At 39.5% G+C, this 11,400-nt stretch overlaps 2 protein-coding genes across 4 annotated transcripts in view; both read right to left on the minus strand.

Moving 5' to 3' along the window:
- Window positions 1–2,516: 2,516 nt before the first annotated feature.
- Window positions 2,517–10,365, minus strand: LOC122867427 (basic proline-rich protein-like). Of its 3 annotated transcripts, none has more exons than XM_044178226.1 (2): window positions 5,428–5,666; window positions 2,517–3,884 (listed from the first exon to the last, which is right to left on the minus strand). In XM_044178226.1, the coding sequence occupies exon 2, from the start codon at window positions 3,704–3,706 to the stop codon at window positions 2,975–2,977; it is 732 nt and encodes a 243-aa protein (XP_044034161.1). In that variant the 5' UTR covers window positions 3,707–3,884; window positions 5,428–5,666; the 3' UTR covers window positions 2,517–2,974. The 3 variants fall into 3 exon arrangements, with proteins under 3 accessions (XP_044034161.1, XP_044034159.1, XP_044034160.1); XM_044178224.1 differs by lacking the exon at window positions 5,428–5,666 and adding an exon at window positions 8,705–10,365 and having other exon boundaries at window positions 3,016–3,884; XM_044178225.1 differs by lacking the exon at window positions 5,428–5,666 and adding an exon at window positions 8,484–10,365 and having other exon boundaries at window positions 3,016–3,884.
- Window positions 10,366–10,588: 223 nt separating this feature from the next.
- Window positions 10,589–11,400, minus strand: part of nog3 (noggin 3) — a 1,896-nt gene continuing 1,084 nt past the window's right edge. Inside the window, exon 1 of the mRNA XM_044178505.1 lies at window positions 10,589–11,400. This exon is cut by the window's right edge and continues 1,084 nt beyond it. Coding sequence (XP_044034440.1) covers window positions 11,007–11,400 — 394 coding nt within the window. The 3' untranslated portion in view covers window positions 10,589–11,006.

Raw genomic sequence — 11,400 nt, forward strand, 5'->3', positions numbered from 1 at the left:
CATTAGTTATTATCACTATTATCATTAGTTACTATTATTACTTTTATCATTAGTTACTATTATTACTATTATCATTAGTTACTATTATTACTATTATCATTAGTTACTATTATCATTAGTTATTATCACTATTATCATTAGTTACTATTATCACTATTATCATTAGTTACTATTATTACTATTATCATTAGTTACTATTATCATTAGTTATTATCACTATTATCATTAGTTACTATTATTACTTTTATCATTAGTTACTATTATTACTATTATCATTAGTTACTATTATCACTTTTATCATTAGTTACTATTATCACTATTATCATTAGTTACTATTATCACTATTATCATTAGTTACTATTATCATTAGTTATCACTATTATCATTAGTTACTATTATTACTATTATCATTAGTTACTATTATCACTATTATCATTAGTTACTATTATCACTATTATCATTAGTTACTATTATCATTAGTTATCACTATTATCATTAGTTACTATTATTACTATTATCATTAGTTACTATTACTATTATCATTAGTTACTATTATCATTAGTTATTATCACTATTATCATTAGTTACTATTATTACTATTATCATTAGTTACTATTATTACTATTATCATTAGTTACTATTATCATTAGTTATTATCACTATTATCATTAGTTACTATTATCACTATTATCATTAGTTACTATTATCACTATTATCATTAGTTACTATTATTACTATTATCATTAGTTACTATTATCATTAGTTATTATCACTATTATCATTAGTTACTATTATCACTATTATCATTAGTTACTATTATCACTATTATCATTAGTTACTATTATTACTATTATCATTAGTTACTATTATCATTAGTTACTATTATCATTAGTTACTATTATTACTATTATCATTAGTTACTATTATCACTATTATCACTAGTTATTATTAACATTAGTGTAACTGCAGCTGTGAGATAAACGTAGTGAAATTAAAAATAAGATTTGCGTGCAGTAGTTGAGTAAATGTACTTAGTTACACCAACAACAACACAACTCATCACACACACATACAGAGGTGATGTCTGCAGGTTAGTGTGTGTGTGTGTGTGTGTGTGTGAGACAGAAGCTATCATCTCACAAAGCTGCAGATTCAGTGATTTATGGCCAGAGAGGTGGAATTTTCCCAAAATAAGTTTGAGTAAACAGGCTGCGACAGAGGGGCCCTCACAGCACACTGGTATGCATAAACAGTTTGAACAGTGCGGGGCAGTGTGAGCCCCCTCCCCTTCTACTGCACACACACTCACACAGTGACAGCAGCCTGTGAGAGTCTGTCTGAGTCTCCCTGTTGGTACAAAGACAACCAGACTGTCATCAATCTGCTGCACCACCACCACCACCGACCTGCAGCCCGTTAACCCCGTCAGTCCCAGCGCCACACGAACCGATTGGTCTATCTCGCTGTCAGTCAATATATCAACAGCCCTGATCTTTATAGACAAAATGAGCTATCATGCTTGGTTGTAACACCCCGGGTGTGTGTTATTGTGGCGATCCACTCAACATGTGGGGGAAAGGCTCTGTTATTTATTGGCTATGATGCTTTTGTAAGTGGTTGACCTTTGACCCCCGTGAAGTCAGTGACATGTTAGATTTGAGTAAAAGTTCCTCTGAGTTCGTCTTTGTAGTTATGAGGCTGTCGTGAGCTCCCAGACGTCACTGCTCTGTCACATCCGACACCTTCATTTCTAATAAAATGCATTTCGTAGTCATTTTTTTCCAGGCGAAGCTAAACTCTACGTGTTTATATAATCCATCATAAATCTTAACTATACATCTTCATGTTCAGGCAGTCCTGGTTATTCTGAAAAAGAAAATGTAAAACACATCCACATTTGAAGCTGAATAGAGACGATTTTACTTCACTCGTTATTCCACACAGCCCTGTTGTTGTTGTTGTTGTAGGCGGGAAAAAGTAAAAAGACAAATGAAATAAATTTCACGTCCTTAATTTAATAATCTGTCCCCTCGTTGGCCCATTTCAGAACAACATATATTACATTACTGGATTATAATTATTGATGCATTCATGTGTTCAGCACTTTCACGTTGCGGCTGCTGAAGGTGGAGCCGATTTTAATGACTTTATAAACTGCTGGGCAGCTCGTGATTTTCCCCTCCGAGATCAATAACGTTTTATATCAACCGATAACAATACATCCATTTGTTGATTATATTTTGTATTATTGGTCTCATTTCAATGAATTCAAGTTATCAAATAAATGTAGTGCAGTACAAAGTGCAATATTTCCCTCTGAGATGTAGTAAAGTATAAAGTTGCAGAAAATGGAAATACTTGTGTAAAGTACAAGTACAAGTACAAGTAGGCTACAGTGCTTGAGTAAATGTACTTAGTTACTTTCCAGCAACCATGTGAATTTTAAGAAATGAGATTTTTTTTTCATCCTGGTGTTTCGCATGAACAGTAATCGGTAATAAGGTGGCAGCCTTTCTGCTCTTCTTCCAGCAGGATTCAGATTAATGAGCAGAGATGGAGGACGTGAAACAATGCCGAGTGTTTTTAAGTAAAACTACACAGACTACAGCTCCTGCACTGATGTGTGTGTGTGTGTGTGTGTGGGCGGATGCTGGCGGCAGTCGGGCCCGACGGTGGGCGGCTGCAGATGCCGACTGTCTCCTCGCACCCGAGTGAAAACCTTGAAACGTCTCAGTGTGACATCCGACTTCTCCCACTCGTCCTACCTGTCAGAACCTGCCCACAGTGTGTTTTCACAGCTCCATCCCTGCTGTGTGTGTGTGTGTGTGTGTGTGTGTTAAGATAAGTTACGTTCTTTACTTGTCGTGTGCACAACCATTACAGCGAAGCAGTCGTTGGCAATGAAATCCTTGTTCTCGGGCTCCAGCGATGTGTATGAAAAGAAAATCACACAAGTAAATGAGAAAAAGAGAATCTAAGACCAGACATAAATAATGCAAACGTTCAAATATAGGAACAAATATATGATATATTTAAAATAAACAGAATGTACACAGGTATGCACATAAATATATGTACTGTGACAGTTTACACACACAGATAAGACGTATGTATATGTATGTCTATGTCTTGTGGGATGATGCCGTCCCTGAGCCCGGTGGCGCGGGGCCGGATGAAGCCGTCCCTGAGCCCGGTGGCGCAGGGCCAGATGAAGCCGTCCCTGAGCCCGGTGGCGCGGGGCCAGATGAAGCCGTCCCTGAGCCCGGTGGCGCGGGGCCGGATGATGCCGTCCCTGAGCCCGGTGGCGCGGGCCTGATGATGCCGCCCCTGAGCCCGGTGGCACAGGGCCCTGATGATGCCGTCCCTGAGCCCGGTGGCGCGGGGCCGGATGATGCCGTCCCTGAGCCCGCTGGCGCGGGGCCGGATGTTGCGGTATCGTCAGCAGGCAGAACAGTTTGTGGCTGCGGTGGTTTTGGTCTCTGATGATCCTGTTGGCCTTCTTCCTGCACCTCTGGGTGTTGAGGTCCTCCATGGATGGCAGCTCCATCCTGGTGATGTGCTGAGCAGTTTTCACCACCCTCTGTAGAGCCTTTCGGTTGAGGGTGGTGCACCTGCCACACCAGGCGGTGATGCAGCCAGTCAGGATACTCTGCACCTGGAGAAGCTGCAGATCCTGGAGTCCAGCCTGCGGAGGAAGAAGAGCCATTGTCTCGCTGTCTTCGTGATGGTGTCGGGTGTGGTGAGTCCAGGTCAGGCCCTCGCTGATGTGAACCCAGAGGAACCTGAAGCTGCGGACTCTCTCCACCGTAGTCCCGCCGATGGAGAGGGGGGCGTGTTCTACTCCCTGTCACTTCCTGTAGTCCACTATCAGCGCCTTTGTTTTGCTGACGTTGAGATGGAGATGATAAACAAAGACAGAAAGCACAGGTCGAAATCGCTCCAGCATTTTGTGTCTAAAGTTTACTGTAACTACATAATTCCAACAACGCAACGCAGAAGTGACTCTGAGGACTCAGCAGCTTTGTTTTAACACACTTCAAACTTTACAACCAAAATGAAAGTTTGCGATGACGGCAGACCCGCTGAAAGCTACGACACTTATTTATTCTCTGTAACCGATTTATTCTGACGCTGTCCTCTAAAGTAAATGATAACGTACGTTGTTTGTCCGGGTGCTCTCGAACGACGCAGAGAAGGGTTTCCTGTCTGTGTCTTCCGGTCACTGCTGGAGAGGAAATCACGACGTGACGACGCTGTGGTTTGACTATCGTGGTCGGAGTTAAAATAAACCAACGCAGACTGTTGGCTGGAAACAGGAAGTGAACAGCGACCTCCTGCGTTAAAGAGCAATGTTTTATTGCTCCATCTAAAAACACAGCCTGCACTGAACGAGAGCTTGTGTTTGCAGTATCAGCGGTGGGGGTGGCTGCGTGGAAGCAGCACTCAGAGATAGAGACGTACTGTTTGTCTGCATCTGTGCTTGATTCTTGTCTTATTTTTTATGATGATTTTAGAGCACAAATGAATAATCCGAGGAAATTATTCTTTTCCACCTGACTCTCCACACCGGAGCCTCAACAATATTAATATTTCAGAGCTACACAACGTTGATCTCAACTGATGTGATTATTAAAAAACAAATCCTGTGTTGAGCTAATACCATGCTGTGTTATCGTGCATGGTACACAGTGGACTTTTACAGCAGAGTCAGAAAGCGGATCACAGACCTGTCTGGAAGTCTGCAGGGTAACAAGTTCAATAAGAACACGTAGACCTGCATCAAAGCCGGGCTTGACCTCGACCTGAATACCTGCCCACCCCGAAGTGATGAGAGTCTGTTTGAAACCCCCAGAACCCTCCACCTCCCGCCGCCACGCCCTCCATCCCTCCGTTCACGTCACCATCCTGCCTGCTGCGCCCGAACACGACGCCCTGCGAGCCGAGAGGGAACCAGGACGGTGAAGCTGCAGCCGGACAGACGAACAACGAGCTGGAAGTCACTACGAAGCTCCGTAAAGCCGAGCGGAGCTGCAGGCTCAGCTGATCATTGTCGCATCGTAATTTTATACAACATATTGATTACTATTATTAGCCACTTTAAAGTCATGTTTTAAACTGTAGTACAGTGTGATTGTTTCGATTACTTTATGTGAAAAAAAACTGCTGAAAGTTACCAGAAATACAAGAAGGTACTGGATTACTCGCAAAGTGTGTGTGTTGGGACTAACGGTGCAAAGTAACTAAGTACATTTACTCAAGTACTGTACTTAAGTACACATTTGAGGTAGGCCTACTTGTACTTCACTTTTCATACCACTTTCTATTTCTACTCCACTACATCTCAGAGGCAAATATTGTACTTTTACTACATTTATCTGATAGCTTTACTACTACTAGAAAAAAACATTATAAGCTTATTAAATTCACCACGTTGTTAAAGATTAAACCAGCGATTCACAGCCTTTTTGTCTTGTGACCTCTGATATAAAGTCAGTGTGTAGTCGCGTCTCCTCGTCATGTTTCAGAGGCTCTCAGCTGTTATCAGCTCCTCCAAAGAGACATTTCTCCTCTAAACTTCTCACATGGTTTCGTTTCAATAACTGTTCGAAGATTAGAGAAAAGTCCAAAACTGAAAACAGGTTTGTGTATCAGAACTTTGTTTCTTCTTCTTTCCTCTCCCATCAATCATCTTAGGACCCCTCAGATTTATCTGCTGACCCTGTGGAGGGGCCCGACCCCTAGGTTGGGAACCACTGGACTAAACCAGCTAACTGTATATAAAGTTGTTAAAACTAGCTAACTGTGTATAAAGTAGTTAAAACTAGCTAACTGTATATAAAGTTGTTAAAACTAGCTAACTGTATTTAAAACAGTTAAACTAGCTAACTGTATATAAAGTTGTTAAAACTAGCTAACTGTATTTAAAACAGTTAAACTAGCTAACTGTATATAAAGTTGTTAAAACTAGCTAACTGTGTTTAAAGTTGTTAAAACTAGCTAACTGTATTTTAAACAGTTAAAACTATCTAACTGTATATAAAGTTGTTAAAACTAGCTAACTGTATTTAAAACAGTTAAACTAGCTAACTGTATATAAAGTTGTTAAAACTAGCTAACTGTATTTAAAACAGTTAAACTAGCTAACTGTATATAAAGTTGTTAAAACTAGCTAACTGTATTTAAAACAGTTAAACTAGCTAACTGTATATAAAGTTGTTAAAACTAGCTAACTGTATTTAAAACAGTTAAACTAGCTGTGTTTAAAGTTGTTAAAACTAGCTAACTGTATATAAAGTTGTTAAAACTAGCTAACTGTATTTAAAACAGTTAAAACTAGTTAACTGTGTATAAAGTTGTTAAAACTAGCTAACTGTGTTTAAAACAGTTAAAACTAGTTAACTGTGTATAAAGTTGTTAAAACTAGCTAACTGTGTTTAAAGCAGTTAAAACTAGCTAACTGTGTTTAAAACTAGCTCCAGAGCAGCTACAGCAGTAAAACGCTGCTCTAACGTTGATGCATATTAATATTGCATATTCAGTATTATTAATGTAATAATGTCAGAGTCAGTCACAGGAGACATTTTACTGCAGAACCAGAACTTTTACTGCACGAAGCTGAAAACACTGCTGTACTTTTACTTAAACAGGATTTTGAACGCACGTCTTTCACTTGTAATGGAGCACGTGTACATGAACGTGTCAGCACTTTTAGTAAAAGGTTTGTGTATCAGAACTTTGTTTCTTCTTCTTTCCTCTCCCATCAATCATCTTAGGACCCCTCAGATTTATCTGCTGACCCTGTGGAGGGGCCCGACCCCTAGGTTGGGAACCACTGGACTAAACCAGCTAACTGTATATAAAGTTGTTAAAACTAGCTAACTGTGTATAAAGTAGTTAAAACTAGCTAACTGTATATAAAGTTGTTAAAACTAGCTAACTGTATTTAAAACAGTTAAACTAGCTAACTGTATATAAAGTTGTTAAAACTAGCTAACTGTATTTAAAACAGTTAAAACTAGCTAACTGTGTTTAAAGTTGTTAAAACTAGCTAACTGTATATAAAGTTGTTAAAACTAGCTAACTGTATTTAAAACAGTTAAAACTAGCTAACTGTATATAAAGTTGTTAAAACTAGCTAACTGTATTTAAAACAGTTAAACTAGCTAACTGTATATAAAGTTGTTAAAACTAGCTAACTGTATTTAAAACAGTTAAACTAGCTAACTGTATATAAAGTTGTTAAAACTAGCTAACTGTATTTAAAACAGTTAAACTAGCTAACTGTATATAAAACAGTTAAAACTAGCTAACTGTATTTAAAACAGTTAAACTAGCTAACTGTATATAAAGTTGTTAAAACTAGCTAACTGTATTTAAAACAGTTAAACTAGCTAACTGTATATAAAGTTGTTAAAACTAGCTAACTGTGTTTAAAGTTGTTAAAACTAGCTAACTGTATATAAAGTTGTTAAAACTAGCTAACTGTATATAAAGTAGTTAAAACTAGCTAACTGTATATAAAGTTGTTAAAACTAGCTAACTGTATTTAAAACAGTTAAACTAGCTAACTGTATATAAAGTTGTTAAAACTAGCTAACTGTGTTTAAAGTTGTTAAAACTAGCTAACTGTATATAAAGTTGTTAAAACTAGCTAACTGTGTTTAAAACAGTTAAAACTAGCTAACTGTATATAAAGTTGTTAAAACTAGCTAACTGTATTTAAAACAGTTAAAACTAGCTAACTGTATATAAAGTTGTTAAAACTAGCTAACTGTATTTAAAACAGTTAAACTAGCTAACTGTGTTTAAAGTTGTTAAAACTAGTTAACTGTGTTTAAAGTTGTTAAAACTAGCTAACTATTTAAAACAGTTAAAACTAGCTAACTGTGTTTAAAGTTGTTAAAACTAGCTAACTGTATTTAAAACAGTTAAAACTAGCTGTGTTTAAAGTTGTTAAAACTAGCTAACTGTGTTTAAAGTTGTTAAAACTAGCTAACTGTATTTAAAACAGTTAAAACTAGCTAACTGTGTTTAAAGTTGTTAAAACTAGCTAACTGTATTTAAAACAGTTAAAACTAGCTGTGTTTAAAGTTGTTAAAACTAGCTAACTGTATTTAAAACAGTTAAAACTAGCTAACTGTATATAAAGCAGTTAAAACTAGCTAACTGTGTTTAAAACTAGCTCCAGAGCAGCTACAGCAGTAAAACGCTGCTCTAACGTTGATGCATATTAATATTGCATATTCAGTATTATTAATGTAATAATGTCAGAGTCAGTCACAGGAGACGTTTTACTGCAGAACCAGTACTTTTACTGCACGAAGCTGAAAACACTGCTGTACTTTTACTTAAACAGGATTTTGAACGCATGTCTTTCACTTGTAATGGAGCACGTGTACATGAACGTGTCAGCACTTTTAGTAAAAGATCTGAATACTTCCGGCCCATCAGACACACTCGTCTGCTTTAATGCAAAACCCCACCTGGATCATTTAAAACCCCTCGTTTAGGATCAGAGAACTGGCTGTAGTTAACGGTAAAGGTAACGTCTGGCGCGTGAGTCTCATTATAACCGAGTCAAGGACACGACGGAGGCGTCACGTGCCTTTAAATCACAACAGGTGTGGTGAAAAGCTTCGAACCTGCAGCAGAAACAGAAAAAACCCCATTAAAATATCCCAAAGAGTGAGACGCTGCTTTCTACCTGCACAGCCGAGTGCAGGTGATTGTGTGACAACCAACCAACCAACCAACCAGAGGACAGGACAGGAAAATGACGTAGTCCTCCTCGGAGCCAGCACGACCAAATCCTGCATTTATCACCAGCAGGCGGCGTCAGCGTGGACTGAGACTTCATCACAAGTTCAGGATCATTCATCTGAGCGGCTGCGCGAGAAAACATCTGCTTCTCTGAGCCGCAAGAAGCCCGCGGACGTTAGAAACTGAAGGAGAAGGCGTCAACTACGACTCCCAGGGTGCACTGCGGGCGAGAATCGTCCAATCAGGGAGCTTCGGATTCGGCGCGCTCCGCTGATGGAACGTGATGAAACGTGACTTCAGGCGCTGATTCGCTTCTCTGTAGCAACGGAGCAGCAGAGGCTCATGGGTATTGTAGTATTTAGACCGGTTACATTATCCAGGAGACTTCTGCGTCTCTATTAACATATTTAACATTTCTGATCAGCCTGTAAACACCAAAGAGTTCATAACACGCTTTAATACAGCTGCACACGCTAAGTGTACAGTGTTATAAAGACATATTTGTATTATTACTGCTGTGTTGTCATTTTACTGATCATCATGTGTTATAGTTGTAACAAACACATTCAGAAACACACACTGTTTTAATGAGGATTCAGTAGCAGAAACACCTCCAACACAATACAAAGGCATTATACACTGAGTGTGCAGCTGCTGTTAAAATAAAAGACTTTAGAGGCCTGAAGAGGTGAAAATACTCAGTGTTTTACAGAAACGTCAGAAAAACACTTCATATAATATTCAAGATTCGTGAGATTCCCTTTAGAGCTCTGCAGGTCGGACATTTAGTTTGGCTTGTTTGTTTTTATCTCCGTTTATTCTATATTGTGCCTTTTATTGTGAAGAGGCGTGAAATGTAAGTTTGAGGTGTTTCATTTGAGTCTTTTCTACTTTCTGCTCCACCTCGGAGGGAAATATCGAACCTTTCACTTCACCGCGTTTATCTGACAGCTTTAGTGACTTTACACGTGAAGAGTTTATAAAAAGTGATGTTTTCTCATAAATTAAACTCCAGCAGTTTATACGAGTTCAGCTGAATCGATCAGTCGACTGACAGAAACTTAATTTAAAGGTCAAAGGTCATTTCTCCTGTAAATCACTTCCAGCTGCTCAGATGTGCAGATCTGCTGCTTTTCCTCTGAACGACTGTAATAACTGTGATGTTTGTTAACTTCCTGTCCCGCCCAAAGCTAAAGAGCTTCGTTTCAAACTGTTAAATAAAGTTTATCCTGCAGAGAATCTTTACATCCAACATTTAATACTGAGACAGTGTTTGTACCTTTTTGTTCAGCGAACACTGAAGCAGACGAGCTGTTTTATTCAGAGATATTCTGGGACAGTTTCTGTTTCTGGGCTCAAAACAACTTTCGGTTACAGTGATGTTAAATTTGGCAGCACTGAACCTTTATTTAATGTTTTTATTCATGATGTGTCATCTTTAAAAGAGTCTTTGAATGCACTTGAAACTACTACAATCTACTTGAAATACTGAATGTCTAATAAGCCTGAATGGTTTTTGAAATAAATATTAAAGATTCGCGCAAAAAAAACCCCCAAAACTGTAAGGTTTTGTTTAATAACGTCGAGCTTTGGACTGTTTTCCAAACCGATCGATGGATCGATCGACGGATCGACGGAGAAAAGAATCGGCAGATGGATCCAGAATGAAAAGCATCATCAGCTGCAGTCCGATACAAACCGGTTCAACATGAGCTCCAGCTCCACCAGCTGCAGCAGCAACATCCTGCTTTACATTAATGCACGAGGAATAATAACCTGATGACAGAATATATAACCTGATAATCGCTGAGAATAAACAAACACAGAGTCTCAGTCCTGCTGGTTAAAGACCAGCTGCCCCTCTTTATTTTACAGCTTCTGAAGATGACACCGAGTTAGAAAAGGGGACCGGATGATAATATTCAGTCTGTGTTAATGTTTCTGTCTGTTTCCACCATCACACGTGCTGTCAGAGCTCCTTAAACTCATCTTAAAGATCCTCACGAGTCCTTTTGACCCTCCTTCATAAACACGAGCAGATACAATCAGGGTACGTTTGACAGATACAGTAGATTTGATTATATTAATAACACCGACCTTCCTTTTTTATACAAAGTTCTGTCATGAAATAAAAACACGTGCATCGGATGTCCACTCTTCTTCTTCTCTTCTTCACTTTGTCGCACGGAACCGAGCTGCACCGAGCTCGGGAGTAAAAGCCGCCGCGAGTCCGGTCCGGCAGCGCCTCAGGTCGGGCAGGAGCATTTGCACTCGGATATGATCGGGTACTGAACGGGTATCCAGGCGCATTTCAGACCCCCCTTTTTCTGCAGGCAGCGCCATCGCAGGACCGTAAAGTGAGTCGATTTGGCAGGTTTGCAGACCATCCCTTCAGGGACCGAACAAGACCGCTTATTGTAGCAGCTCCCCACCTTCACGTAGCGCGGCCAGAACCGGCTGCCCAGGTCGTTCCACGCGTAAACAACCGGGCAGGAGGCGTACGACCACAGCCACAGCTGCAGCCTTCTCCGGAGTTTTTTACTCGGCTTCTGCTTCTTGCCGTGCTGGACCTCGAACTCCATGGCCCGGATCTCTTTGGGCATCGCTCCGGAGAGCTTCTGCCGGAGGTCCGCCTCGCTC

This window comes from Siniperca chuatsi, linkage group LG20 (assembly GCF_020085105.1).
Source record: "Siniperca chuatsi isolate FFG_IHB_CAS linkage group LG20, ASM2008510v1, whole genome shotgun sequence".
Lineage (NCBI taxonomy): Eukaryota > Metazoa > Chordata > Actinopteri > Centrarchiformes > Sinipercidae > Siniperca > Siniperca chuatsi.

Bases quoted from the DNA above. Each gene is read 5' to 3' on its own strand.
- LOC122867427 (XM_044178224.1), bottom strand. From the start codon at position 8,902: ATGTTTTCTCGCGCAGCCGCTCAGATGAATGATCCTGAACTTGTGATG. The intron at 3,885-8,704 runs GTAGAAAGCAGC...TCTCAACGTCAG, and splicing joins ACCTGCACTCGGCTGTGCAG to CAAAACAAAGGCGCTGATAG.